At 34.4% G+C, this 25,006-nt stretch overlaps 1 protein-coding gene across 6 annotated transcripts in view; it reads left to right on the plus strand.

Moving 5' to 3' along the window:
- The window catches only part of ERBB4 (erb-b2 receptor tyrosine kinase 4), a 982,069-nt gene that overhangs the window by 930,493 nt on the left and 26,570 nt on the right, over positions 1-25,006 (plus strand). For all 6 annotated transcript variants that reach the window (XM_032479938.1, XM_032479940.1, XM_032479941.1 and 3 more), the window contains 5 exons: positions 5,460-5,615; positions 8,146-8,221; positions 11,579-11,725; positions 13,826-13,923; positions 15,301-15,471. In XM_032479938.1, the coding sequence (XP_032335829.1) occupies positions 5,460-5,615; positions 8,146-8,221; positions 11,579-11,725; positions 13,826-13,923; positions 15,301-15,471 (648 nt within the window). The remainder of the gene's footprint in view (positions 1-5,459; positions 5,616-8,145; positions 8,222-11,578; positions 11,726-13,825; positions 13,924-15,300; positions 15,472-25,006) is intronic.

Below are 25,006 nucleotides of genomic sequence, written 5' to 3' on the forward strand. Positions count from 1 at the left end.
ATATTAAGAAAGTTTCAGGTTATTAGAATGAAAACAGGAAAAAAAAGTGCCCTCTTGCTAACTCCGGAGATTAATGCCTGTGAGAGCTGACTGCAGCTCGAAATTTTTAGCTCCGCGCACATGTTTGATGAAATTTGTCGCCTGGCCTATATATGGGAAGCAAATATTTATTGTCAGAAATATCGTGGTCTCTCTTGACTTCCGCTAGCTTCCTGCAGCTGGGCAGAATACATTTTCACATTGGATTAAAACATAATAATGCATTTTTGCTAGACAGCTGTGAGTCAAATATCGTTAAGATTGAGAAGAAGGTGTTTGTCGATACCGATACTTTAAAATTGTCAGTTACTGATTTTTTTTTCCACAGAGCAGTTTACATGAGTCGATTCTAACCAGAGATTAAAACTTGAAACTCAATGGTAATAAAATGATCCTTGGACTTTGTATTAAAGTGCATTTCTGAAAGGCAAAAGTAAAATTTGACTTTCCCTAGTGCGTTTGTATTTATTGACGCACATTTTAAGAGGTATGAGCAAAACAGAAAATAAGTAAGCTTTCTTTGAAAGCTTATTGCTGCATTCAGAGAAAATATGAACAAAGGTAAAATCTGAATGGTGTGGAAGATGGTAAATTCTGAGTTGTTTGAGTAAAATCAGATTTGCAGAACCCGGATCAAGAAGTGGACAAAATGCTCCTAAAACACATCGGCCCCAAAATTCCCCTCAGTGCTGAGTGATGAAAGGCAGGTACTTGGGTACAGAAGATCTCCTATTTCATTCATCCATGGAAAAAATCCTGCAGCACAGAAAACTTTTTGACTTATCCTGTCCATGACCTTTCTCTTCACTAAATTCCTGCATCAGTGATATGTTTATGGAGAGCACCAAATCTTTTAATAGATTCCCTAATTTTTCCTTCTCCTATGACAGCCCCCTCAGGTGAATCATTATTAAAATAATACTTGGAACAGTAATTATTATGAAATTTTTATCCACACATTAATCATGATGGGCAGGTTATGGGGATATCTATCACCATTTGCAAACATTTATTGAACACCCACTGTGATGTATTAGTTGAGGTTCATGGATTTTCTGAAATAGGCAATTCAAGTTAATGAGGGTAAATGCCTCTGATGCACACTAGGGCTGTTGATACCTGTCTGTGGAACAATAATCAAAACTTGCATGTTCTGCACTTGCTACATGCTGCTTAGAATTTAACTGCTTTACATACGATTTCATCATCCCAGCAACCCGTGGGAGAGGTGCTGTTATGGCTCTTTTAGAGAGGAGGAAGGTGAGTGACAGAGGGGTTAATTTAACTTGCCAGAGTCACACAGCTAGAACATGGCAGAGCTGGGGTTCTAGCCAAGCAACTGACGCCAGAATCTATGCTCAAACCTACTCCACCATCCTGTATATCCTGTGGCCAAAGCAAGAACTGAGTTTCCAATTTACACAATTTAAATTCTTGCTAAATTATAAAAGTTGCTGTAATTTAGCTGAATTTTAAATACAAGCATGTCAATCACCTTCATTATACCCTGGGATTCACAGAAACATATATTGTATTTTTTTCTGCAGAAGTACTAGGATCTTTTAAATCTATATGACGTCCCTATGTACATTATTTTCTGCATGCCCACACTTCCCTGTGACCCATCAAGAGAGGGGGTAGGGATAAATGTGCAGACTTTAAGTCCTGCAGCAAGGGACTAAAGCCCCCAGTTCTGCTGCTCACTGGATAGATGACTTGGAGCAGGTAACTTGAGCTCTCTTAGCCTTGCTTTTCTCATATTTAAAATGGGATGAAAACAGTTATTCATCTCATAGGATTAAGTCAACCCACCAATGTAGAGGTATTTAGTTGAACACCTGCCATGTTTTAAGTGCTCAGTCAATGTTAGCTGAGGTTACTGTCAGTGTTAGTATCCCTACAATGTACTCAGTCTGAGCTAGTGTGGCAAGGACATGGGAGCTGCTACAAGGCAAAGTAAGAGGTTTCTTCTCAACCAATGTAGCATCTCTCTATCATAATGAACGGGCTGTCTTTAATCATCTTCAGACTTCAAGGGACTTCATCCAGTGTATTTTTGTCACTGTTATTTCTAATAACTGTCTGCCTCCTTGATTGCATCACACTCTGATTTAAGGAGTTATTTTATTTTGAAGGAATCTAGCCGAGAATGTGATTCTAATGAGATCTTCCAGTAAGGAAGTCCTATTTTAATGACTGTGATGGGGAGATACCTATTGTGAGTAATCCACAGATGATTCAACACTCTCATTCAGGGTGTGAAAGTAGGACTAAGGTGGTAGTTATAATTAATGATCTGAAAGTGTCCATTTGTACAGTGATGTTTCATAGTTACACAGCAACCACATGAACTGAATTTTGATGGTCTGGTAATGATACAAATGCTTCTGTTTTTATATCTTTTCATTGTGGTCAGGTGGCTGGGGAAACCATAGAGATTATCATCTGGTTTTCTGAATTTAGCTCTCATTATTTTAAAGAAAATACTTTTTTGTAGACAAATACTATTGAGGTTCAGGATGGTCTATCACCTGCTGAGGCTTTGTGCATAGAATATCAAAGACCTTTTTGGAGTTTTTCGGGCTTTTTTTGTACCACAGAATGTGTCATTAGAGTCTTAAATATCCTGGTGAATGTTAGTTCCCTACAGGTATAGTATATATATGTCCTACACATATTTACATTAGGATAATATCTAGTTAAGGTAACTATCCGCCTAAATTACAAAAGTCAAAAACACAGAATTATTCTCAACTCTCTTCTTCATTGTTCAGTCAATTATTTGGTTATTTTATTTCATAAATGTACCTTGAAATTGTTCTCTTCCTAATATTCCTTCTGGCCTCATTTTGTTGACAATTCAGACATTCATGCATGTAGGAACTGAGTGATCATGGTAAACAATAAAAGCCAAGCTCCTGAAAAGTGACGGGGTCGGGGGGTATCCTGCCAAACTGGGAACCTGATGCCTGCAATGGGGTGCAGCCACTATCAGCTAAAGAGGATATTTGAAACTTGCCCAGTGTGGGGACAAAAAAAAAAAAAAAAAGAAAGAAAGAAAGAAAGAAAAATGGGTTTAACTCATGGACTGTCAATTCACAAACTTTATTTTACACTCTCATCACTTTTCTTCTATCACGTGACTTCTGACTTTAGCTGTCTTTGTGTCCCATCTGTCATCTATTCTGGCACCAGGGGATATTTTCAAGGGTCCAGTGATAACTGTCATTCTCCTTTTTTAAACAACTTCCACATCACCACATTGATTGCTGCATAAAGTGCAAAGTCTGAATTCTCTGTCATGACATGTAAGGGGCCCTGCTTGGGTCTAGCCTCTTCCTACTTTCTCAGTCTCACCACTCTCCAGATACATAATGCTTCAGAAATACAGACTTATATTCCCTTATCCAAGTAGACCATGCTGTCAATGCCCTTGTGTTTGTTCTCTCTGACCACAATCCAACCGGTGGACATCAATCCTTCAAAGCTTACTTGGGCCTCAGTGCCTCTCAGAAGCCTGCCTACTCATGCACACTCGCCAGGCTGTACTACAGATGGTTCTCAAAATCCTGCTCTCTCTAAATGCATTACATGCATCACACTGATCCACTCAAGTTTAAACCCCATATCTGCCCACTTTGTTAATTAGCTTTTGTCCTCCCTTAATGCGTAGACCCTTTCTGACTCTCTTTTGGCTCTCTGGTGTCTAGCACAGCGCCTGGCACTTAGTATGTGTTCTGTAATTGTGTGTGGATCTGAATATTAACTTGTTACCAGCACACTTCCCATATTCTGTTATGAAGGTGGTAAGAAAGAGAATGATGAGTGTTTTTGTGGATACTTCTTACAGGGACAAAATTACTGAACGTACTTTATCTCCAAGGCAGGAAGTCTATATTTTTATCCTTTAAAGCCTGCAAAGGGCTATATGTTTTCAGATTCACTTTATTCTAGAAATTTCCAATTTGGTGTAATCAAACAAAAGGCACTGCTTAGGAAGGAGGGCAAAAACTTCATAAATCCCAGTGGTAGGCTGATTTCAGAAAACACTAAGACATGTGATGTCACCCAGCTGCTGACTGATTGGACCATATCAGGCAGCATCTCCACTGGTTGTGTTTAATGGGCATTTATATAGCGCTTGGCTCTGATGCTGTTTGAAGCAATATTCACTTTCCACTACACCGGGGATACGGTTCATAATTTTTTGACCTCTGTGATTTATGTGTCTGTTTTTCCCAGCTTTTGTTTTGATATCAGAAACCGTTAATCCTTCAAAGTCCTGCGGTTGTAATGTTAACTGCCAACAGCATTGATTTGCAATTGGCATGAGAGTATGCCTCAGCCATTTTATAACACTTCTGATTTGTTTTTACCACAGAAATCCTCAGATATAGAATTTTCCCTAACTCGTCAATAAAAATACATTCACTCGGACAAAAGATGTTCACTCTAATCTAAGCCTCTGAGTTCATTTCCTTGGTTTTACATTAACCTTTTAGTTAAGGCTAGCATTTCATGATGACTTGTGGTTTCCCTATTGCTGCATTAATAATTATTGTTTCTATGGATTTTTTTATTTCTATATATTCTAATATATATGGTATATATACATCTAACATAAATGTGTATATACATATATGCAGATATACATACATGTGGGTGTGTGTATTGGGGGAAGAGCCAGTTATCTTTTGTTGACAATCATCTGCAATACATTTTATTTTTAATTACAGTATATGTTTTATGAAGAAAGCATATTAAAGGCTAATTTGAGGGTCATTATCAACTATGTAATTTCGCTTGTGGGCTCTCATAATGACTACTAATGTCATCAGAGCCATTTTTTAAATTATAGGCTTTTAATGCCTCTAGGGTATACTTCATTTTTTGCATAATTAATAAGAATAATATAATTCTTCAGACTTGATAGAATCTATGATGGTGATTTTGCCTCCATTAAACCTTCAGATAAAATACTTTTAAAAATTATGGATAGTTGCATTTGTTTGGAGCAGGTATGTGGGAGAAGATGACCTGAAACAGAAGTTATTGAGAAGAAAGCAATTAGGAATATGTGGGTCAGTCCAAGTACATGTTAGCCTGTCTACTAAGACACATGCATACCTCACTAATGAAAGTGTTTGCAAAAAAATAGAAAGTATCTGGGAAAAATGGTCTAACATTTAGCTCACATGCAGGTAATTCTTCTTAATAGGGTTTTAGTGGAAAAAAGGCCAAAAGCTATTTGTGATTTGCTTTTTTATTCCATGTTTTCTGTAATTTTGAATACATTCCCAGATCCTGGCTTCACCTAGAGAAATCAAGCAATTGCAACTGAATAGTAGGAAACTCCTTTTTTGACAATAGAAAAGCCTAGGCATTAACTGACTATCTTTGGGGAATTTGGTGTTTTTCAGGGAATGATGTACCTGGAAGAAAGACGGCTTGTTCATCGGGATTTGGCAGCCCGTAACGTCTTAGTGAAATCTCCTAACCATGTGAAAATCACGGATTTTGGACTAGCCAGACTTTTGGAAGGAGATGAAAAAGAGTATAATGCTGATGGAGGAAAGGTGGGTATCTTTTTGAGAGTGATAGTTCTTGAAAATATAGTATGATATCCTTTTGTCTCCTTATGTGTTATAGGAAGAAGTCAATAAACCTGAGGTTTAAGAGATTATAAAATCCCAATTCTACCTTCTTCTATTTGCCTCTCTCCTGCACAGGGTGAAAAAAAAATACACATGCACACATATATGTATATGTACACACATACACACATATATAATGTATAATATATATAGGATATATTACCAATTTCCATTTCTGAAAAGTAGCCAAAATAAGATACTGCATGTCTGGACTCAAGTGATCTTTATGTCAGTTCCAGTGTTGGAGAGTGAATGGCTTCCTAGAAATTCTAGAGATTACACTTTAATCCAGGGCCATAGAAATTATTTCAGTGATCTTAATCACATAAGACTGACTATTACAGAGAGATCAGAGAGATACGACTTCTCTGTCATGGATTAGAGAGAAGTTTCACTATGACCAAGAACTGTAACTATTGGAAAGTTGATCATCTTACTTAACTTCTAGTCCTCCTATACCAGAAGCAACAGGTTCCTCTTATCTGGCTCTATTTCTTTTCTTTTCTTTTCTTTTCTTTTCTTTTCTTTTCTTTTCTTTTCTTTTCTTTTCTTTTCTTTTTTTTCTTTTCTTTTCTTTTTTTTCTTTTCTTTTCTTTTCTTTTCTTTTCTTTTCTTTTCTTTTCTTTTTTTTAGTTTTCATCATAGGGTGTGAGTTACCAATTTACTTTATTATCTGACTCCCCCCACTTCAATGGGAACTGCTGTATCCCAGGGTTGTAAACAGTGCCACTGCCTCTTCTATCTTTTCTGATTCTCCAGCCTCAGGCCCTGACCGACAGCTGTGTTTCTGCCTCTCTCACTCACCATGTGGTCTCAATCCATGCCTTAGTTCCAGCTCTCGTCTTTCTTCATTAACCTGCTGTGTAGCTTGCCAGTCTTGGCTAGCCGTCTAGGATGTCTCCTCTTCATAAAGAGGTCCCTCTAGGTTGGCCTGGAAAAAACTTAGATCAGGAGAGGACAAATGAAATAAGCAAATGCAGCCTAAATGTAGGATGACCTATAAGCTCACGCTAACAATAAAAAGGTAATTCATATGTCATACAAATATGTTTATTATGTGCCTTATTCATCATGGGCCATCCAAACATGTATTATAAATATTTTGCAATGATATGCTTCCATGCTTAACATTCATTTTTACACTAAACTCTCCTATAACTATATATTCAAATCTTATCACAAAGCAAAAGAACACAAAATTTATTTTTTAAAAAGACTTCAATCTTATAGCATTATCCAGCTTTTCCTGGAATTTATTAGCCTATTTTGCCTGTTTACTACAAATTGCAGCAGTTTGAGACCTCAGCTTTGAAATTCACTACAAGATTGCACAGAAGTAGAAGTCTATAAATCACATGACTTCACTTGTCTTGAGAACATACAGCTGTAAGATTTGTCTAAAGCAAGATTCATTAGAGCTTTAAATGCCTAGTAACCATTAAGTCTTTATCAAGCCACCTGTGATTTAAACTTACTGCTTTAACACAGTGTCCGTAGTCCATAAAGTCGGCTAACTCCTTGCCCATAGGGAAATTATTTTCAATGTGTCTTCTGTTCCCTTTCACTGAATACCATGATTCTGTCACAGAGTTACCTTGGTGTCACCTTGGTGAGCAGCCAACCTCTTGATTTCAAAGGCCTATTTAGTTTTAAGCTTTCAACTGCAAAGTAGAAGTGTTTATCTTTATTCCATAGAATCTAATTATATTCCCAGCTATATAATGCTGCCCTTCGTGGTTGAAGCTCATTCTGCTGACCCATCAGCAGCGGGGTATGTGAGTTGAGTTGCTTTCCTTGCAGTGATGATGGATTTGTACTAACTCTCTCAATCCTTTTATGTAATTCCTATTTTGAAAATGTTACCTATCTTCAATACTGGCTAACCAAGACAAGGGAGATCATTTGTGGCTGGGAACAAAGCAAGGCTAACTTTGGAATTCATTATTTTAGGTGTTTTAGGGACCAAAGAGGAGATGGGAGGGGGCAAGTGTAGAAAGAGTCCATTTAACTGGTAGCCTGAAATTTGTCTGAGGATGGAAAAGGATTACTGAAAATGGAAGGAATCTCATTTTGAGGGAAAAAATATAATATGACCACATTTTTAAAAGTACATGTGTTAGACGTTTAGAATTACTATTGTGAGTCATAATATTAACAGTGACAATTACCGAACATTAATTAAGAACTATAGAAAGATGACTTCTATTTTATTATTTTACTTTTCACTGTTTATGAAGCTTTTAAAAATAAATATACCTTTAGGTTAATTCATTTTAAGATTAAATTTCAATTCATTTGTTCCCTGTATTGAAAATAACACATTCCTATTTCTCTTTTCTCCACACACAATCAAAAATACAATTGAGGTGAATCCAGAGACTCATATTTAGGAAATAATATAGAAATGACTTTTTATATAACTATAAGACTTTCACTTCTTATTTCTCTATAGATGCCAATTAAATGGATGGCTCTGGAGTGTATACATTATAGGAAGTTCACCCATCAGAGCGACGTTTGGAGCTATGGTAAATAATTCTCCATTGTGATATAAGGCTTTTAAAGAAAAAATAATCATATTAGGTTTCTTGATTCTCTAAAATGTAATATATTAATATCTTGCTTGAGTTGTCTACCGTAACTTTTGGTTTGGTAGCAACTTGTCTGATCATTTTGATAGAAAGTAACTCAGCAATTTTAGTTTAGGGACAATTTCATAGACTCTTATGGCCTTAATTTTCAACAAATCTTTGAAAATATAACTATATGTAATGAATGTTCTAAAAATAACTTTGCTTTTCTTACGAGAATCTACGTTCTATGGTAAGAAAATACCGTTGTTAAAACAAAGAACAATTACCGAAAGCAGTAGGGTGACAGCAATAAATGTGAGGGAAAAGATAAGAGCTAATTAAAGCTTTAATTTTAATTTACAAGCTACTTTTGGGGTAAAGAGAATGAATAATATGAACTCAAAAATAGTGATTTAAAATTTAGAACATTTATTTAATTGCATTTAACTATATTTTTGAGATGACCTTCTTAGTATCTGTCTGGCTATTTACAACTAAAGTCCATCTAAGTATTAGTAAGAATAAGTCAATGCCTTTTCTAAGTTTATGTATACCAAATAAAACTAGTACCTCTTACAGATAAAAAGCACAGTGCTTGTTTAAATAAAAAGTGGTGCTGAGACTGAAAAGCATGATACAATTTACTCAAATTTAAGCTTAGTTTTATCTTTTCTGTTTTTAGAAAAAATTAAGTCATTCAGTCTCTAAAGAACTGTTAGGGCTTGTCTAGAAAAGCATAAATTATTAAAAAAAAAAAAGACATTTCTATAGGATAGTTTTTCCTTCCATATGTGCATATTGTAGTAGGTGTTAAATTTTCATGAAGGACTCATGTATTCTGCTCAGCTTAGGAGTAGAGAGTTGTATGCTTGAGATTTAGGCAAGGAAAGGGGAATACTTGACAAAACTTAGTTAAACTGTAAGGACCAAATAAAAAAGAAATATATCCTACATTATTATTTATATCATATGTTATACACATTATAAATATGAGACAGATGTGTATATTATATGATGTACATTAGTATGTAGATAAACATTTATATATTATATGGTATAGATTAGCATTTATATTATATGACCTAGATAGACATATATTTTATATGATAGATTTATATATTATTATATTTTTTCTTTTTCTTTTCTTTTCCTTTTTCCCCCCTATTTATATTTCCTTGAACTAATCGTGGCAGGCTGCCTCAGGCAAATTTTAAATGACCTCTAAAATAAGTAAATACATATACACATTAAAGTACATGTTGACAGGGCGATCACATTTTTAATAGTAAAATTTATCTTTTGGAGAAAATCCTGTTTTTTAGACTATAATGTTTTTCTTTGTGTTGAGTTGCAAGATCTCAGAAGCTGTTTAGTGAAAAATAGATAGATAGATAGATAGATAGATAGATAGATAGATAGATAGATAGATAGATAGAATGAACTCTGTTTTAAAGCATAGCATAGGACATCAACTCATATCCACAAGGCATTTTAAGATTTTTATGATATATCATAGCTGGTTGCAAAAGGCATGAAGGCAGAGAAAGATACATAATTGTGTTTACTGTGAACCTTTGTGGAAAATTGCCACTGGGTGCATCTTTATTTTTATAAAAATAAATATGCATTTACTATGGTTTTTATCTTCAAATGATTGAATTGTATTGTAAGTTTTGAGGATGTTTCTGATTTAGTTTTCTTGAAATTGTTCTTCTACATGAAGCTATCTCTGTTTAACCCTATCTTGTCATAGCTTCTGCAAAGGTATAATTGGAATATTATTGACACAACTGAGCATTGTGATTTTTCTGCTTTAGTTTTTATATTTATATGTTTCTGCTCATTGTATTTTCTATTATTTTGACTTGTAATTGCTGTGCATCATACTTATATTAGAAGTTCTGATAGAGGTGTGATATGTTTTATAACTGCAAATGTAAGTTAATAATGTTCTCCTTAAATACATATTCTATAAATTTGATTGACTGAATAGAAATGGACAGTAATCCATTTCTTAACTTGTTCCAGCCTGCCTCATGGACACCAAGTTTTAATCATGGGTTATATGGAGCCATTCTTTAGTGTGCAAAATCAAGTAGGATTTAATAATGATCAAACAGTAAAATTGTGTCACTAATTACATGTTTATATTATACCTAAGAATCATAGGATTATAAATGTTAACCCCAAAAATCAGGTGATTTGTTAGCGATACTATTACGAATGATAATTTGAAATTGACATATATTTTTATATTTTAAGCTTTCCATTTTATTATCAGTCAAGGAAAACTATTATGAGCTAGAAAAGACTTCAATTTGAATAAATAACTCATTACAGATGGCAGTGGAAAAGAGAACATATCCGTAATTAATGGATTTTATATTAGAAGATACTTATATGCATCAATCAAAATTCACTTGTTATTACTATTGTGCCCAGATAGGTATTTCTGAACAAGCAACCTTTATCCTTAAGAAAACTGTAACTTTTAAATTACGTAATTATTAGATTATAAAGAAAAGATCTGTAGTATGTATATTACTGCTAAAATTATAATCATTATTATTATCAAAGCTGGCTATTTGTTTGCTAGTATTTAGGGTATTTGCTTTTATAGAGGAAACCAATGTTCTAGTGATTGAAAAACTGATTCCATTACTTAAGGAATAAACCGTTGTTGATTCCCTTCCATTTTGGGATGCCCACTTCACATGTATTTTATCTTACGTACAGATCATTCTTCACTCAGTCTTTCGTATGTGTAGAGAAAGGAATCTGTTTTATTCCACTTGTTCTTGGTGTTAGTTAAAAAGAGAGCCACAGTTATTTACTACAATGTACTTAATCATTCTGGAACCTCAGTTTGGTCTTTAGGGCTCTTAATGGCAAATATGTTAACCTCAAAATTAGTCAATATCAGATTTTACCTAATCATACTTACTTGGTGCTGAATTCACATGCATATAGTAAATAAATTGTTCTACAGGCTCTAATGTGGTGCAGTATAAATTGGGTCAGCAGACAGTAGTGTTACTTACAAGTAGAAATGGGGACCAGATTCTGTAACCAGATACTCACTCTGAATTGTCTACACTACCCATTAAAAATTTCAAGACAATAATAAGAAAATTGAATTTCTCACAAAGATTTTGTTGTTGGGCTTCTTATAATGGATGTAGGAATCTGAAGAACCTTTCCTTAGAATATTTTAAATTACCCTCTAGGAAGCATTCTTTCACCCCTGGCATATCGCTGGTTTGTTCAAAGTATGTTTAGTGTGCTTGTGTAATAATTTGATCTCCAATTTAGGAGTCACTATATGGGAATTGATGACCTTCGGAGGAAAACCCTACGATGGAATTCCAACCAGAGAAATTCCCGATTTATTAGAAAAAGGAGAACGTCTGCCCCAGCCTCCCATCTGCACTATTGACGTTTACATGGTCATGGTCAAATGTAAGACTGCAAAATAATTTTATCATCACCGTCATCATTCTTAGTAAAGGAATAGTACAGATTAATCAACCTGCACAACTTTTTGGTATACTGAAAAATATCAAAAGTTCCAAGATAATTATGAAAAGAGAATGTAAACACTTGTGTTGTGATTATTGTTAATATGGAGCAACATCATGCTTTCAAGCTATGAGTTACATGACTCTTAACAATTATTTATTTCACTTTGATGCTTATCATTTCTATGACAATCAAATTGTTTCTCATTAAGAGATATAATTAATCATAATGTTAATAACCTTTAAAGGAAAAAAGCAGATGAAATAAATGATCTAAATATAAAAAGAGTTGGAAATTGACAGTTTAAAAAGTGAATTAAATGGAAATAGGTTTGCCAATTTCAGTCAACAGGAAATTAGCAAGGCAGAGGGGGAAGTGGAAAGGCATGAATCTACACTGAACTGAAAAAATGATGAATATTTGCTTTTTTTCAACTTGGTCATTTGTTTAAACCTAACTCTCTTACTTTTTTCCCCCATTCTATGCCCCAGACACCTATGTATTATAAATGTGTTTTGGAAGCCTAGGCTCTTAATTTAAATAGAATTAAGGAAGTCTCTGGAGTTTCTGACTTAATTTAAGTGAGATTAGCATTCAGCAATCTTTCTTGTGTAATCTGGGGTTTTCCCCTTTTGATTTACACAGGGTGAGCAAGGAAACAAACCGGTGAAGGTGAATAAGCATCTTATTAGTAAGAGACTTTGGACCCAGGTCTACTCAGATTTATATTCATGACATGTGTGATACATTCTGACAGTGAGGGGAGAAATAAAAAATGTGCTTTTCAGTTCAGGTCAGCATGCCCTTTTCTCTAAGCATAGTTCTATTTACTCAATATTTAGTTAGAAAGAAACTGATACCTCATTGTGAATTTAACCTTTTTTGATTCCAGTAGAGTTCCAGAAACACCTATTTTCTCAGCATCCTGGTATCAATAGCATTCTTTTTTTACTGGATGCATATAAAATAATAGAGCATTTGAGTTTTGTTAGGAGAGAAAAAAATCGAATAATATTAATGATACGGAAAATGATACCCAGAGACTTCCCAGAACAAGAATAAAAATTGAATTCCCAGAAAAAGGAGAAACAGGCTTTATATAGTTTTACTGAGTCAAACATTGTTCAGTAGTCATCTGTGGAAGAAAGGTAAAAACATGCATGCACTACATAATTTGATCATTATATGCGATGATTTAGATACTTCATTTAGACACGCTGATGAAATATTGAAAAATTGGGGAAACATTTTGCTTAATAGGGAGTTTTACCTTGATTTTAGGAGTTTTAAAACCTAAGAAAATGGTCATTTAGCAATAAAATCAAGGAAAGCTCGGGGCTTTTATTCTTGTCATTTCATCAGTTAAACAGAGCCTGGGGAGATAAGACCCACTTTATCTAGACTCCCAGCTAAATCATAATACCTACCTTGAAAATTGCTGATAGTAATTTTATGCTAGAAATGCTGGCACTAAGATAAGCTAATCGCTATTGCTGAACAAACATTACCAATCACTTTGCATTAGCTTTTTCCCACCAGGACAAACGTCACATAAGAAAGTTGCTTTCTATTCCCTTTTTTCCCCTTTGTGCTGGCGTACCGCATTGTAACCAAAGCTTTTTTATTCCATGTCACGCATGATATAAAATGATAAATTATGTTCCAATCACCTCTTCTATACCAATCAAAGAAAAGTTTTTTAAAAGATTCTTTTCACACCAAACATAAAAAGATCTGAGGTTCTGTAAGTTCCTATGGTAGCCTAAGTTATACTTTCTATAAAGAAAAATTAATCTTAAATTAGATCAACAAAATAAAAAGCTTGTGTGAGTTTACAATATATTACATTTAGTTATAAATATCAACAAACTGAGATAGAATCTCACCTATTGAATTGTTTCTTTTACTAGCTTTCTTTGTTTTTCACATCACTTTATTAAAACAATATTTTTCAAACTTAGCCTATAGTTTCATGAAATTTACATCCCACTTCTTCCTAATTATGGATAGAGTGACTCTTTTGTTGCATGTAATTTCTAGGTTGGATGATTGATGCTGACAGTAGACCTAAATTTAAGGAACTGGCTGCTGAATTTTCAAGGATGGCTCGAGACCCTCAAAGATACCTAGTTATCCAGGTTAGTACATTTGACTTAGATTTTTTAAGACTATCCCAATGGCAGACTCGCTGCAAAATAGGAATAATATCTGAACTTTGGAACTGGAAATCGTGACTCATAAGTCTATTAACTAAACAATATCATATTAAATGACTTTTACTTGATGTCAGGACCACTTCTAAGCATCTTCTCTTAGTAGTCAAGTGCCTCTACTCTTGAACAGCCAGATATTTATGATTATTCATATATATAAGAAGGCTTTTATCCTCAGACAAGCCCTTTAGTATTCTGCTTTTTATTAACATTATGTGTAAGTCATGTTCATTGTTGTAATCTTCTCTTCTTAAAATAAAAGGAAGATGGATTTTTGTTATAACCATGACCATGATTGAAGACAGTGAATTAAAAGGTTCAATATATTGACATTTGATTTCCTCAAAAAATATTTCTAAATATGTTTTGTTTTCTCTTGGGAGGTATGCACTATCCAAGCAATGACTCAGATTCAAATGAATTAATGTACATGAATAAAATAACAGGTCAAAAGAACATTGTATATTTAACACTAGAAAAAATGGATTTGATAATTTAAAAATTATAACATACTTCTTTATAATTATCTTTACCTAAAGCATAAACAAGTGGACCTTGGGTAATACTGAGTTAAGTTTCCTCAGTAAAACAAGGTAGTATTTACATCAATAGTTTGACATGAAGAGAAAAGTCAGGTTTTAGTAGATAATGGTTTCTTGTTATCTTTTCCTCAACTTACAGAAACAAATTGTTTACAAAAATATCATGTAACTTTGAAAAAAAATTTTAGTTCTATTTAAGAAGTAGATGAGGCAAGGGTGTAACAGTAGTTTTGATGTCTGTCCCACCCCATTTATGTTATTTCACTTGTGCTGTGATTTCAAATGCTATCACTTTAACAATGTTATGCTACAGAGCAACTCATGGAGCCTATGTGGACTGATAACTACACTGCCAACCCAACCAAGTCAAATAAAGATTGATAAGTTCATTGCCCTTTATTATTTATTCTTAAAGTCACAGCTCAAACGCCATCTTGGTAATCAAGCCTACCATTATTCTCAGATCTGAAATGGATTATGCCTCCCTCAAAACAGCCACAGCATTCTGCTTTATCATCTCTACTGGCATTTATCACATTCTTCCTGTGCTAAATGTATTTATCTTCCCCTGTCATCTCTAAGTATGTGACAGGCTTCTTTATGGCTGGTAGCTGTGCTAAAGAATTATTGTTATTATTTTGAATGAACGCATGAATTTTCAACCATTTGTTTTGCTATTACATAAATTTGCTCCAAAGGCCACATGTTTAAGATGAGGGGAAGGATCATTTTTTGATGTGTCTGACGGGCAATTTTTCAGGGTGATGATCGCATGAAGCTTCCCAGTCCAAATGACAGCAAGTTCTTTCAGAATCTCTTGGATGAAGAGGATTTAGAAGACATGATGGATGCTGAGGAATACCTGGTCCCTCAGGCTTTTAACATCCCACCTCCCATCTATACTTCCAGAGCAAGAATTGACTCAAATAGGGTAAGAAGAAATTATATACCATTTCTCATATTATTTCTGAGAAAGAAAATCATGGAAATACATTATAAACATTAATACTACAAAATAATTTTATAGCTCAACTCAGTGTGATTCCTAAATTGTTACACCAACAAAAACTATGCTAAGCTTGCCATGTAGAGTTCATTTTGGAAAGCAAGCATGGGAAATGCGCTCTGAGATACCCTCAGGTTTCAGAAGGGGAAACTTTTCTTAGTCTTAGTTAAAGCAAATCTTAATTTTGGAAAATCTACAACCAATTTAAAGAAATAAATCTGTGTGTGTTTATAAATAAAAATTCTTCCCAAGATAGGTTTCTCTACTTTTTGTCTTAGTAAGATAATGTGACTTATTGGTCAAGAGGCAATGCAAGTACACCTCTTTTTTATTCATTTAACAGACATTAAATATTTTCTGTCAAGTTGAAGTAGAAACAAAAAACTGTAATCCTTTGAACTAAGTCCACCACACTGAGGGACTTCTGAATTATTTCTAAGGTGTAGATTTAAGTTTTGAAAGAAGCTTCGGAGAAGAATTTATATTTCACTTAAAATATTAAGCCCACTCTGTATGAATACCATTCTTTCTCTAAAAACTGTCAATCCATGTATTCATTTGTTTATTTTTGAAAATTCATTCATCATGCATTTAATATGTACCGAGGGCCTCTACATGTGAGGCATTATTAGACACTTGAGATGCAAAGAATTTTGACAAAACTACTACTTTCAAGAAGTACTAAGGTTAACAAAAGAGGCACACAGGTATATAGAGAGGGTACAGCATGACAGTGTTGACATTCAAGTGTCCATTAGCCTTCATGGAGCATGGAGAAGCTGTAAAATAATGCCTGTGGTCAGTTTCTTCCATTGAAAAGGTATAAACATGATGTTTAACTTTTTCCTAGAAAGCAGTTCTCTTCTCTTGGTCTCTTCCTTTGTTTAAGAAGCATCATAGGTGGTGAACAACAGCATCCCATTTGCCTTGACCATAGGCATAAGGGAACTTTCAACTTGCTGCTCATTCTTTAAAATGAAGTCACTTGCTTTATTTCAAATTGACAGCAGTAATAAACCTAGTGTTTATTGTGTGTCAACACATATATATTGTCTCTTAATAGTTACAATAATCCCATGAGGTTCTATTATTGTTATCTCCATCTTGCTAATAGAGAAACTTATCGCAAAGTTAAGTGATTTGACTGGTGTCACACAGCCAGTCGAAGGGCAGGATTCTAAGTGAACAGTCTGTCTCTACGCCACATACTGTTGCTTCAAAGTTATTGGAACATGATATTTTCAATATGGTTGTTTTTCTCAGCATCAACCTCAACCTCTGAGATACATGTTGTTTGGGAAATTCTTTAAGTGCTTTTCTTGTAAAATGCATCCCCCAACCTTCCCCATACCTTTTGTTTATCCACCCCCATTTAGAAGGTCTGATGTAGAAAGAGGCAAAGATGGAGACCTCAGTTAATTTTCCCTTTAAATGAAAAATATATCTTGTAGCTCAGTGGAGAGGAGATGTAACTAAAATGTTTAAAAATTAAATCAACTGATAGGTTATTGAACATTTGTTTATGGGAAGGAGCAAAATCTTTAAGGTTTGTGAAGGAGATACTTTTTTTTTCTCTGTACACTTAGCAAAATGACCAAATAATAACTTTGACGTTTATGATTTTATGTAACAAATTCATTACTTTTATTAAAACAGGGACATTTCAAGAAAATAGTTTCCCTTTCTTAACATGAAATTTTGTAAAGGCCAAGAGCTTAAATCTTTTTCTTTTTATAAGGATTCTCAAATTTCAACTTTCTGTTCATATTTATTTATGCTTAATGCAAGAAATTCTTAATAAAAGTTTTAACTAAGTGGAATTAGTGAGACAAATAGAAGCCACATGAGGAATTATTTGGCCTTTAGCCATCATTTCTTATTCCACGTTATTATTTAAACAATATTATCTGTAGATTTCTTTTTACTTTTTCAGGTCCTTGTTAAAGGGATTGTGCTTAAATATCATTTTATTTTCAGGCATTAAAAAGCCTTATTAGTCATCTATATTTTTCTATTTTTTTCAGTCTTGCTTTATATAACTTTAATGATAATTTCTAATATGTGCAAATGCTGTTTTCCTCCCTTCTTTTTTATAAAGCTAAGTTATGTTGTTTTATAGTTAGAAAATAAATTATTTCCATTTTAGGTTCTGTGGCCAAGTTATACAGTAAGGGACCATTTTAAAGTAAAGTTTAGTCAAATATTTTTGAGTATATTTGTTGGACTTTGAAACCAAAAAGTAATTCAGTTTTTGAATATAGACTCTCCTGCTTACTAGCTGAGAAGCTTTAGCTAATGTTCTGAATATCTTAACAAGTTTGTTTCTTCATTTGTAAAACAAACATTATGGTACTTATATGATTGTTAGGCAATTAACTTTAAAAAAAAAAATTGCAGAGTATCTGAAGTGCTAGGCAAATCAATACTTATTACTTTCTTTTAGAATCACTCAAATTTCGTTTTTACTTGTTTCCTTGTCAATTAGAAACAATTACATTCTTTTATGAGGTTTCCTACACATTGTCTATGAACAACTTGTTGATGCAATCACTGCTTGACAAGCCAAGTATTTCTGCTGATGTGTTCTTATAGCAAATACGTTATGGAAGTTATTTTTATTGTGGTTTTAATTATTTTAAATTCTCTCTCTATATTTTGATAAATTATAACCTTAAAGCAATGAGTCAAATTAAAAAAAAAACAATGTTGATATTTATCTAGCAAGATGATAGATACAAATGCAAGTAATGCCAGAAAGCATTCACCAATTTTATATATGTTGGTGTTATTATTGTTAGATATCCTTTTAATATTATCTCAAAAAGTTTGATCAAAGTAATATACCAAAAGTACTTACTTTAGCATGATATGAATAGGAGAACATGAGAAGCTGTCTAAATTTCTGCAACCTTCAGTGCTCTAGATCTGTAAAATGGGGACAAAAAAAAATCTTCACAGAATATTGTGAAGATTGACTATTTAATACATCTTAGCATGCTGTCTATTGATGGACGTGCAGTAGGTGCTCAATCATGTTGAAATAAATGAAGACCAATCGAATAAGAAAAGCAAAGGCGATTTATTCAGTTCGCTATAGCAAGGGAGTCAGCCACTGTGGCAGAGACACAAAGGCAGAGGAATGGAAAAGCTTTATAGAGGCGAAAAGAGAAGGCTTCAGGTATGGCCTGTTTGGTGGCTGCTGGCGTGGGGACTCGATAAGCGGGCTGATGAGAAGCAGGACATCCTCTGGGATTGGTTAGGGGAGCATATTTATTTTCACTGATTGGTTCCGAGTTAAAAGTGGAGACAAAAATTAAGGAAGCTGCTTAGTTATTAATCAAATCCTGGTCATTTAGGATCAATAGTTAACAGAAGGTATTAACAGTTTCCTGGATTGCTACTAGAAGTAACAATCAGGCTTGCTGCAAGTCTGACGTACAGCCGACTGCCTTTCTGGGCTGTTTATTGTAGATGTGGTTTCCTGGGCAGTTTGCTTTAAATGTGGATTACGCTGCAGTTTTCATATATGATCCAGCCATTGCCTGTTTGTGTATTGAGTCTATCAATAGGTTTTAGATTCCATTGCCATCTTTCTTCTCTTTGATATATTTATTTAAATGCAGACTGCCTTCTATTTTCAGTTAAATGTTCGGTACAATTTTGGAATTTCTGCACAGACTTTTTTCTGTTAATATGGATACACTTTGTCTCTCCCTTTCGAGTGACCTAGATTTGTGTCTATTTAGCATAATAAATTGTATATTCAGTGCAACGACAATGAGTCAAAATGGCTAATAAATTGATGGGGCTAAAGATACTTTAGCTTTAATGATATTGGAAAGTTGAATTTAATGTAAGAGTGTCAATGCATTTTTATGGAGGAAGACATGGTTTCAATTGCTGCAGGATCATTCAGTCATTTGTGGTGAGTAGTTTTAAAGATTAAGTATTCGACCTCTTTCGAAACACATCAGCTCAGTCTCAAGTATCCATGCCAGCAGAAGACAGAGGAATTGTAGCTGCTCACATTGGTGGAGCAGGTGATCCACAATGGACCTAGCATTACAATTTAAATTTTTCTCCACTCCTTTCCAATCTTCTAAGAAACTACTATATTAACAGATTTGCAGTTTTCCTCCTCTTTTTGCCCTTTTTTTTCCCTCCTAGGATAGATATACACATGAATTTGAAAAACTGGACAAAATGTAGGCAAGAGAAGTGAAGGGTGAAAGATGAAGGCGTTTGGTATTTCACAAGTTTGATCAGCTTCTAAATAATTGAGCATAGGCTGAATGTTTGACTACTCAGAAAACATAATTCTGCATGCTTTATTTTGCACCTTTATCACCTTGCCGTCAGTTAAGATTTCATGACTTGGATGAAGATGTTTTAATAATGTTTCCACGCATATTGTAATGACCTTTTGAGATTTTTACTAATCCATCACTAAAACAAAAGAAAGAGAAATATAAGAAACTTTTGTTCTCCCTTGTAGGATTTATGCTATTGTACTATGTATGCTTCCTAGTGATAAAGTAGCAGAAATTCAAGCAAAATGATAATACAGAAACAGTGATGTCCCTCTCAATAATGACATGGATTTGTCTTTACAATTTAGGAAATCAAAACCTTGACTTCTTATTTTATGAAATAATAAAAACAGTAATAGTAATATCAGCCAGAACTTGTTGAGTGCTTACTCTGACCATGCTAAGTGCTTTAAATTAGCTATTTCATTTTTATTTCACAAAGCCTTGTGAGGTGGGTACTAATATTTGTTCCATTTTAAGAGTTAAAGAAATTAAGCTGTGGCGAGTTTAGATAACTTACAAATGATAAGAGGCAAAGCTACTGATTAAATCCAACATTCAGTGTTCCCACAGGGGCACCATAATCCTAAAAAAGCAGAGGAGCCTAGGGAGGGTGATTCCTCATTTCAAGTTGCTATTAAACTTCTTACGACTTACGGAACTAACACTTTTCATTTTCTTAACGGTAACTGGATAAAAGAAATTAAGTTGGATGTCAGGAATCTCACATTCTAGAACTAACTCTGACACTTCAGCCTTGGTCATATCACTTAATCAGACTCAGTCTCTTCACTTTAGTGAGTCTAGGATTGAACTAGATCACCTACAAGCTCCTTCTAAGTTTAAAACCTTTTCAAAGGATGATGTTTCAAAGTAATCATTGTATTTTATGCATTTATCTTATATTTTCTTCTAGAGAATAGTTAGTTGAAAAATGCCTAAAAGCATTTTGGGTTACCTCTATACACAACTTTTTTCCTTATGTGATTGATTATAGAAGAGAGAAACCTAAGGACACAAGTTAAGGAAGCATCTCATAGCTAAATGATGTAGTGGGAGAATTTTGTGATGATCTAACAAGGTTACTCTGGTTGCAATTTACCAGGGATCAATATCAATTCTAACAGCAGCTGCTACTTGACGATAAACGATTGTGGTCTCAGGATATTGGTTTTACATTTCTTCCAAAATATGTCAAGGATTCCTGCATGGTATCCTTGATATGATACTTGGGATTTTTTCTTTTTAATCTATTAAGCCAGAAGAAGGAGCTTTTCTTATTAAGACACTTCTTATCACTAGGGACTTTTGTCCCAAAATATTTCCCCATCTAAGCAGTAATCTTCAATTTGTTCAGTTTACTGTGATGAAAAAGTAAATGAATTAATATATTGAATGTTTATCTTGGGCTAAGCACTGTGTTGGGCAATGAGGGTGCAAGAGTTGAAAGACAAAGGTTCTGCCCTCGAGGAGTTCATATTCTAGTTGAGGAGGTAATATTCTGAAAGCAAGATGCCAGATAGTGTAGAAAAAAGATAAAGAAAACCAAATCAGCTTAAGAGGCTACAGAAAGTCATTTTTGGCTGTATCATTACTGGAAAATGAGGATCTAGCTTGAAATAGAAGATTTGGTAGGGCAGGACTGAAATGGGTCAGAAAGAAGGCAAAAAAAAAAAAAAAAAAAAAAAAACCCCAAACAAATGGTACATGAATAAAGGCAAGGAGATATGTTTTCAAGTATACTTTAAAATTTTTAGTTTTTGCATTATTTCTGTTCTGTACATGTTTGAGAACTTTTTATGTTCTCAGAGAAGATATGATAGACTTCCTCCCAATTTTCCTATTAATGTCAGTGTTATGAAGGCTTGAAACATGGTTTTGAAATCTCTTGTCATTTAAACTATCCAATTCAAAACAAAATCCTTTCTGGTCATCCTGAAAAACACCCCTCAAATTTCCATCTTCTGTTTCTCCTGCCGTGACTCTAATTTAGGCCCTCATCACTTCGCAGGAATTACTGACATCTACTTTTTTTTTTTTCCTGCAGATGGGCTCAATTTCTACATATAGTATTTACCAAATGATAAACCATATTAGTGAATATTTCAAGCACCTGATCATTTATTAGCACTAATTCTTTTCACTTTATTTTGTCCTCGTCTATTGAGAGTGTGCCTTTATTTCCATCAGTGGGATAAACTTGAATGATATATGTTATATTAGCTCTCTCTTTATATGATGTATAGTTCTATTATCACTAACAGTTGAAGAATTTTTGAACATTTATCCTAGGAAATGCCTTGGCCATTCCAGTTGACCAGTCACTGCAATTTATTTTCCTCTACTCCCCAGCTCACACACGTAAAATTGCCCATAGCTGCAAGCATTATTATCCCAATGTTTATCTCTGTGAAAATATAGATCATGCTGGTGCTCTCTGTTTTAGTTTGGAGGTGTGAATGGGTAGTTGATTTGTTTTAACGAAGAACAATTTCTCCTTAGGCTTATAGATTTGTTTGCTTTTTTTCCCCCTAAATAAGAACATAACATCAAATTGCATTTGTTTAGTCTTCCAAGTTCTTGGAAATTATACGGATATCAAAGATAGTTCTTATCTGTCTGATTGTCCACTGGTTTGAGAGTATCCCTCACACCCTCAAATGATTAATTTATCAGCAAAATATCAGTGTCTTTTTGTGTGATATCTTCTCTACCAGTGACTTTCTTAAAATCTGGCTATATTATTTTATTTATATTACTCTTTGTAAGCCTTACTTTTATTTAGTGAAGTACTCTTTTTTTTTTTCCATTACTATTATTCTTTTTTTTTCTCTCAGATTGAACCCAGGACCTCTTGCATGCTAAGCATGTGCTTTACCTGTTTCTTTTATGTTATTTCCTGTACATAAAATTCTATGCTCACACATGGACGCCTGATTCTTCTTAACATACCAGTGACATAATCTTCCTTCCCATTTTCCACTTCCTTTGCCTTTCCTTCTCCTAGTATTTATGTCCTTCTCTAGTCACTTGTTTCAACTAGATTTTCCCTGATTATAAACATAACCAGTGTGGTTTGTCCTCGGCCCAAGTATGTAGATCAACCCTCAGTATGGTATTTTGCACTACTGAGCTGCCCTATTGGAGTATGAGGTGGATGTGTAGTAATTATATATTCATAGAGTGTCAGAGCTGGAAGGGATCTTAAAGACCTTGTCATACAACTTTCTCATTTTACAGATGTGTAAACTGATACTAGAAAAGATTAAATCTGTAGCTCCATGTCCTTTGCTTTTAAGGGAGCAATGGGAAGCCATGCTGCAGTCTCTCATGTCTAACATTCAGTCCTTTATTGGTTCTGTCTTTTGTTTTGTTTTGTTTTGTTTCTTTAACTGGTCAAAAACATGGACATCTTGATTTTGACTTCAAGCCTAGAGAAATTTAGCATCAGTTGGTTTGAAAGGCTCCTGCTAGGAGCACAATGAGAGGCCAGAGATGCTGCTGCTGTTCTGACTCCTCTGCTTATTCTTCGGTGAGACTCCCCGTAATCGAGTGTTAATGGTTTAGGAGGCAAATGGAACAGACAGAGCCAAATTTGAAACAAGAAACAGGGAGAAAGATGTCTGCATTGGTACTCAGTTATCACATGCTTGACGAGAAAATGATCCTTACAAATTTCACAAATGTTTCAGAATTGTCAAACACAAACTTAAATTTAGCTGCCACTTATTGACCACATATTTATGTGTTAGATTCTGCTCTGAGCTTTTGTATTTATTACCCTTAATCTTCACAACAAGGGTCAGCAGATTTACTGTTTGCATTTTACAAAGGCAAAAACAGATACAGAGAGGCAAAGTCCTTCGGCTAGGGCTTACAGACTGTATTGTAAAAAGTAAGATTTGAACACAGATCCATCTGCTTTACAGTCTATGCTTTTAATGCCCACCTTCATTTGGTAAAAGAACATGAAAAATCAATATATCATCTCCAAAAAATAATAATTGAACAAAATATAAATAAAAACCTAATACTGCTCAAATGAAGTTCATTTCAAAAATGGTTGGTACAAATTTCTAGGTTTTTTTTTTTTTCATTAAAAAAATATTTGGGACAATCTTTATGACACTTCTTTTACTCTAGCCTTAAGAGTAATATTTTGAATAGTATCCTCACCCCCTTCTTGAATCCTTTGAGGACTCAAAGTCCACTACAAGCAATATGTTATAAAAACAGAATCACTTTCATTCTTGGAACATGCAGGAAAATAAGTGATAGCTGAATAACGCTTTAAAGTTTACAAAGAATTTAGACATAGGTGGCATTTTATTTTCACACCAGAATCCCAAGGACATAGTGACTGAAGTCCTTGACCTATCAGATGACTCGGTCACTTGGTTAAGAATTTGGTAATTCCAGAACCAAGCCAATGTCAGATCTTCTAACTCCACACTGCATGACCTGTCTATCAAATAATGATTCCTCTGAAAGATGGACATTATGGTTTGTAGTTTCTTATCAGCTCTGGAGTTGGACACTGCCAGGAGGTTCCTGCAACACAATTCAACCATAGACCATAGACATGTGGCTTGTTTAACCAGAATCTGGTGTTAAAGAACTTTTCAGTCATCTTTATGAAATTATTTTCCACTTGAGCAGTTGTCAGCTAGCATAAGAAGCCTTTTCAGACAACCAGAAGAGGCTTCTTCCCCTCTTTGTTCAAAAGTGCTGTAAGAAGGAAATCAGAGCTAGGGAAGGAAACAAAGAAGGAGGGAGGGGCGACGGGGTGACACTTCGATTTGGAATGTTAATGAGTGTTTTATCTGAATCATTTAGATGGTTATTTTTTAGTATTATTGCCCCAAGATTCCCAGCTCTGCTGTACATCATGGGAGACATCTCATCAAGAAGCCTATTCTTTACGGCAGTCAACCTGGGAAGCACAATTGTGAGTTTCTTTACCCTTTCCACAATAGAACTGGGAGATTATCATCAACTTCCTATTCTTAATTTGTGGAGGTTACTTAATTTCTGTCTGTCTGTATTTATTTACGTACTTTTACAAATCCAGCTTTGTCTGCCAGAGCTCCCGGTTCAGGCCAGCTCACTAGGATGATTACTCCTGCCATGGCTCAAGAGAGATGTTCAAT

The sequence above is a fragment of the Camelus ferus genome, chromosome 5 (assembly GCF_009834535.1).
Source record: "Camelus ferus isolate YT-003-E chromosome 5, BCGSAC_Cfer_1.0, whole genome shotgun sequence".
Classification (NCBI taxonomy): Eukaryota; Metazoa; Chordata; class Mammalia; order Artiodactyla; family Camelidae; genus Camelus; species Camelus ferus.